This window comes from Gastrolobium bilobum, unplaced genomic scaffold (assembly GCF_033153095.1).
Source record: "Gastrolobium bilobum isolate Gb01-03AN ecotype WA unplaced genomic scaffold, APGP_CSIRO_Gbil_v1 utg356, whole genome shotgun sequence".
In the NCBI taxonomy this organism is placed as follows: domain Eukaryota; kingdom Viridiplantae; phylum Streptophyta; class Magnoliopsida; order Fabales; family Fabaceae; genus Gastrolobium; species Gastrolobium bilobum.
Window position 1 is genome coordinate 268054 of NW_026898613.1, and position 6258 is coordinate 274311.

Sequence of the window (6258 nt, forward strand, 5' to 3'; positions counted from 1 at the left end):
GTTCAGTGCAATTCACCCGATGGTGTCACGTGGCAATTGTGCACTCCTCTTATATGTTATTGGTAATGCATCCCTTTTATATAGCTGATTAAATTATTTTAAATCTATATTGATTGAACAATATATTTTTAATTTTGCATTAATGATATTATTTTCCTCTTATATATTGTCAGTAGTTTTTTTTTTTTTTGTAGACATATTGTCAGTAGTTCAACTTTATCATGCCCACCCACATCCTACTTCGATCCATGGTGGATTTGGTTCATGATTCATAAATGAATACTGAAATTTATGGTTAAGACGAAGGTTCCACTATGTTGCTGTATTATGAAAATATTTAATACCATCATTTTTATTTTATTTTTGAATATTAGGCAAAGTAAACGAAATTACAGATTACCTAAGGGCTGTGGGATGATCAAGATCTCCCAGCAAGTCCTTTTCTACCAACAACCTACAATTAAGGGGAACATTAGGGATAATATCAACCTCCCAAGAGCTGTGATCCACCATAGAAGCCAATCGATTGGCCACTTCATTCCCTTCCCTGTGTATATGAGTTATCATGACTCTCCATGGTCTAGCAACCAAAGCTTGAATTTTGCCAACCAAAGAACCAAAAGATTATCGAATGTACTCCCTTCCAGAATCAATTGAACCATTTCTGTTGAATCACCTTCAAGATGAACCTGCCTGAATCCATGATCCCAAGCTACTTGAAGACCCACTAAAGCTCCCCATAACTCAGCCTTTAGAGCATTTCCTTGACCCATCTTCTTCATATATCCCAACACCCATCTCCCATAACTATTCCTCAAAACCCCTCCACAACCACTATGTGTTCCATCAAGAGAGCAAGCACCATCAGAATTTACTTTTATCCAACCCTGTAAAGGAGGCCTCCATTTGTCAAAGACATCTTCTCTTCGTTTTAAATTAATATCAGCCACTTCCAGCATTTCCTCAGTATGAAGTACATTATGAACATGCATTCTGATCTTATGACACATAGAATCAGTACTACTCACTACCTTTTTAAAAACTAAATCATTTCTAGATTTCCACAACATCCAGCAAGTGACACCAAAGGTGAGACTCCAATTCTGAATTTGAGTGTTATTCCTCCTTTTTAACAGATTAAACTGCATCCAATCCAAGAAACTTCCAGAGAAAAAAGAATTATACCTGGATTTTGCAATTAGGCCTCTCCAAATTTGTTTTGCCCAGTAGCAGTCTCTCATCACATGACAGCAGTCTTCACACGGATAGAGGCATCTTGGGCATTGAGCAACATCCCCCATGTGTCTTCGGACTCTGTTATCATTTGTTAACAGGTTATCTCCTAAGAGAAGCCAAATGAAATGCTTGATCCTCTCAGGGCCCTTCCAATCCCAAGCCAAATTCCAATACTGATTCTGATTTTGCAAACTGGCCTTTTCATCTCTAATAGCCAAGTAAGCTGACTTCACAGAAAAAAGACCATTACTAGAATGTTGCTATATGATCCTATCCTCGCCCTCTTCCTCCTTTGGAGGCTCAATCTTGGCTATAATATCACAAACCTCTTCAGAAAGGAAAAAATTAATTTTGTCCCAGTCCTAGTCCCCCTCTTGATTCACACAACAAGCCACATCCCATAAGCTAACATCATCAGGAATAGGTCTAATAGCTTTCTCTCGAAGCTTCCCCAGACCAGGCAGCCAGTTATCACACCAGAATTTCACTTTCCTACCATCACCAATCACAATTTTAGATCCTGCCAAAATGTGTTCCCAGGAAGAGCAGATGCCTCTCCATATATTACTAGCATTAACCTGTTTTGAAGCATGAGGCAAGATTCCATCCTCCAGTTTATATTTATTTCTCAGAATTCTGGCCCATAAAGCATCCTTGTTCACCAACAACCCATAGCCCACTTTCATCATAAAAGCTTGATTGAAAGCCCGTAAATCCCTCAACCCAACACCACCATACTGCTTAGGAGAGCACATTCTGTCCCAGCTGACAAGATGGACTCCTCTCCTTTCCTTGGAAGAACCCCAAATGAACCCACAAGTAAGCTTCTCAATGTTGTCACAAACATTTTTTGGTAGCCTAGCAGTTTGCATGGCATAAGTAGGCATAACAAATAACACAGATTTTGCCAAGGTCAGTCTCCCAGCTAGAGATAATGACTTAGCATTCCAAGCACTCAGTCTATTTTTCACCCTATCCAAGACATGTCCAAAATAGGTACTAGAAACTCTAGAGTGATTTAGCATCACTCCCAGGTATTTTCCCAAATCTGGAGTAATTCCAATTCCAAGGCAGTCACTAATCTCCTTAGCTCTGCTAAAATTCACATTCTTAGAGAAAAAGACTCTAGTCTTGTCCTTGCTCACTCTCTGGCCAGAACTCAATGCAAACACTTTAAGGACCTGATTGATAATATGTGCCTGATCAAGAGAAGCTTCAGCACATAATATGATGTCATCCGCAAAAAATAAGTGTGATATAGGAGGCCCCTTCTTCCCAAGAGAGATTAGTTTCCAAGCTTTAACCTCAATAGCAACTTGGATTAACTGCGCAAGTCTTTCCACACAAAGAACAAAAAGATAAGGGGATAAGGGATCCCCTTGTCTTATTCCACAGGAAGGTTTAAAAGTACCTAGTAGGTTGCCCATTCCACAACATATTGAGCTCACTTGTCCTGACACATTCATCTATCAAAGAAATCAATTCACTTGGCAGCCCCATATCTTTAATTGTCTCATGGATGAACTCTCAGCTCAGTCTATCATAGGCTTTCTCCAAGTCAACTTTGATCATCATCCATCCCTGTTTCCCTTTCCTCCTTTTCATTGAATGAATAATCTCCTGAGCCACTATAATATTATTTGCACCCTGTCTTCCTTCTACAAACGCACACCGGTTAGGAGTAACCCAATTAGGCATCCAACTTCTTAAGAGCAATCAGCTTGGTAACAATTTTATAAGTCACATTACACAAGCTTATGGGTCTGAACTCTTTCATACACTCAGGGTTTTCCTTCTTAGGAATCAAACAAATATGCGTTGTTGATTGCATGCACCTTAGTTGGATCCTAAAATATACCCTTGACAAGATCACACACAGAATTACCAACTACATGCCATTGGGTTTGAAAGAAAGCTGCATGCAATCCATTAGGGCCTAGAGCCTTAAATCTGCCCATTCTAAACACCACTCTTCTGATCTCTTCTACATCTGGAGCCCTGGCTAAATACTTCAAATCTGTCTCCTCCATCTTAGGAAAAATTCCCTTTATAGGGAACCCCTCATACCCATCATCTTCAGCATGAAATAACTTTTCAAAATAATTCACTGCTACATCCACCATCTCCTTTGTATCTGAGGTCCACTCACCAAGCTCATTTTTTATTGCAACCACTTTGTTAAACCTTTCTTCTAGCAACAGTAGAGGAATGAAAAAACTTTGAGTTTTTGTCCCCAAATTTCAGCCAATTGACTCTAGATCTTTGGAACCAATTAAGCTCTTCTCTAAGCAGAATTTTCTCCAAATCTTTCCAAAGATCTCTCTGCAACCTCTCAAGCTCTCTGTCATATCTATCTTCCAACTGCAAATTCAGACCTTGTAATCTAGCATAAATTCTATGCTTCTGTCTCATTTCCTCCCTAAAAATGTCATGGTGCCATCTAACTGCCTCTTCCTCAAAACCATCCCTAGCATCCAACCAATCCACATCCTTCTCCCAACACTTCTTAACCAAGTTTCCAAAGTCAGAATGTGTAAGCCAAGCAGCTAAGAACTTAAATTGCTTCCCCCTCTTATTGTCATAGAAATCATTGCAACAACTTAACAGCATTGGCCTGTGGTCCGAGTTGAAGAAAGGAAGATGCCCTAACACTCTATTAGGCCATGCTAAATTCCAATCCTCATTAGCAACAGCTCTATCAATTCTTTCTTGTAAACTTCCCCTTTTCCAGGTAAATCTTGGCCCTTTAAACCCTATATCTGACATTCCACAGCCCTCAAGACAATCATACATCTCCTGAACACTTCTCCAATAAATCTCTTTACCTCCACACTTCTCAGAAGGGCCCAGTACATAATTGAAGTCTCCCAGGATCACCCAGGGAGAATTAATAGCACCAGCCAGCAACTCCAAATCCTCCCATAATCTGATCCTCTCAACCCTCATAGGGCCCCCATAAACAAAAGTAGCTAATTCTCACCTCATATCTTCAATATAAACAATTCTGGTATGCACATATTGATGGTGAGATTGAATAATCTCCACCTCAACATCTCTGCTATCCCACAAAACCCAAATTCCTCCAGAAAAGCCCACAACTTCCTGTTTGAAAAACTTAGAAAACCCCAACTTCTGTATAATTGTATCCCTTCTATCACCCTGAATCTTAGTCTCTAATAAGGCCAACACTTTAATATTGAACCTATATTTCATATCTCTAATTAGAGCAGGGAATTCTCTTTTCCCTACTACTCTACAATTCCAAGAGCAAATATTCAAAACGAAAGCTATATACAAAAAGTGACAGAACCTGACCTTAGCTAACCAAACCATTGGTTAGTTACTGATGCCCATGGCATTTGTGATGTCATCCAAAGTCATATAAGCTCTCTCATCTAGACAAACACCATAATCTGCACTACTTCCATCATGGGGATTTTCCTTATGACCAGGGACTGCTTGGTTAGATATCTCCATCTCATTCCTCTGTAACAGAACAACTCCTGAACTATTGGTTGATACTTTAGCTCCAGAACCAGTCTCAACCTGCATACTCCCTTTATTCCTTCCCCTTTCAATCAGAATAGCTTCCCTCAGAGGCTTCTTCTGTGTGGATCCCCTAGAGTTCTCCTGAGGAACTGAGCTAATTGGTTTTTTCCCCAAACCTTTGGCTTCATTCTCTGTACTATTCTTCTTTTTCTTCCCACCCTGACTTTTTTTTGGTTGGCTCAATTCACCAGGAATCTTGCTATTACTCGTGTCAGCCACATTAGCATTATCATTACTTCTAAGAGCTCTCTCTTCTGACTCACCTTCCAAAGGACCAAATCTAGAACCAGTGGCACGATCCTTAGCTGGGATGCCATTCTCCTCTGGATTAGACTTCTCCTTTCTCACAGGGCCTTCCTTGGATTTTTGGTACTGAGCAGGTCTTTTGAAATTTCTTCTCTGGATTGTCATCCAGCTCCCAAAGCCATCTACTTCTTGACTTTTCTCAATTCCTTCCTTGGGTTCAGCCTCATTCTGGTTGTGATTCGAATGACTACAGTGGTCCACTCCTCCAGCAGCTTCCTCTACCTTCTTCAAATTGTCAGGATTCATCTGACATTGATCCTTCCTATGCCCATATTGCCCACATAGGAAGCATACTAAATGAAGTCCCTCATATCCAATATACAACTGTCTTTGGCCTATTCTAAATTTTGAGAGTAGGTTTTTGCTCAAGTCAATTTCCACGCAAATTCGGGCAAACCTTCCCCTATCAGTGATCTCTTTAAGTTGACCTTGACCACTAATCCTGAGAGAACTTTCGTCAATCTTCAGGGTTTTCCCCACCATATTCCCCATTCTCCATAAGTCTTTATGAGTATAGAACTCCCTAGGAACCCCTGGCATTCTGATCCAAACCGCCATCTTCCTTACTCCCTCATCATAGGGATCAAAGTTGGGCCTCCATCTCTGCACTATGAGATAATGATCAGCCACCACCCACAGCCCCTGTTGTTGAACAAAGAGATAGTCCTGTGATTTTTCAAATTCGATCATATATGATCATTCTCCAGATCCAGAACCCTATACTCCCCTTCTAGGTTCCAGAGCCTATGCAACCTATTCCACAAGAATTTTGCACCTAGCCGCTTCCCCATAAGCTTGACTATCAATGCCTTCCTCTATCGCTTGCATTGTTCGAGTTTCTCCAGCACATCAAACTGATAGAACGGATTTAAAGGATCATCCTCCCCGTTCTGCTCATACGCCTTCGTAGCCTTTTCTTCCTCGAGCTCCTCTCTTTTGGATTCCGCAAGCCAGTCGTCCTCTTCATTCTCAAGACAACCGTCCCAAACTCCATTGACACGAAGGAGTTGATCCTTATAGGAGACCAGCTTCCTAGGATCTCTCTTCACTTCCTCCTCCGCTTCGAAACCCGCTCCAGATCCTTCGACCTCAATCAGAATAGATTTGTTTCCCCCTTCAACCTCCATTGTGCCCACAATCAGAGGTTCGACCTGCATCTCCAGATCC

General features: G+C 40.9%; 1 protein-coding gene across 1 annotated transcript; it reads right to left on the reverse strand.

Annotated features, from left to right (window-relative positions):
* Positions 1 to 4572: 4572 nt before the first annotated feature.
* Positions 4573 to 5781, reverse strand: LOC133317649 (uncharacterized). The gene has a single exon (XM_061519510.1). The coding sequence runs from the start codon at positions 5779 to 5781 to the stop codon at positions 4573 to 4575; it is 1209 nt and encodes a 402-aa protein (XP_061375494.1).
* Positions 5782 to 6258: the final 477 nt, after the last annotated feature.

Excerpts from the sequence above, each read along its gene's own strand:
- LOC133317649 (XM_061519510.1), bottom strand. The coding sequence starts at position 5,781 with ATGATCGAATTTGAAAAATCACAGGACTATCTCTTTGTTCAACAACAG.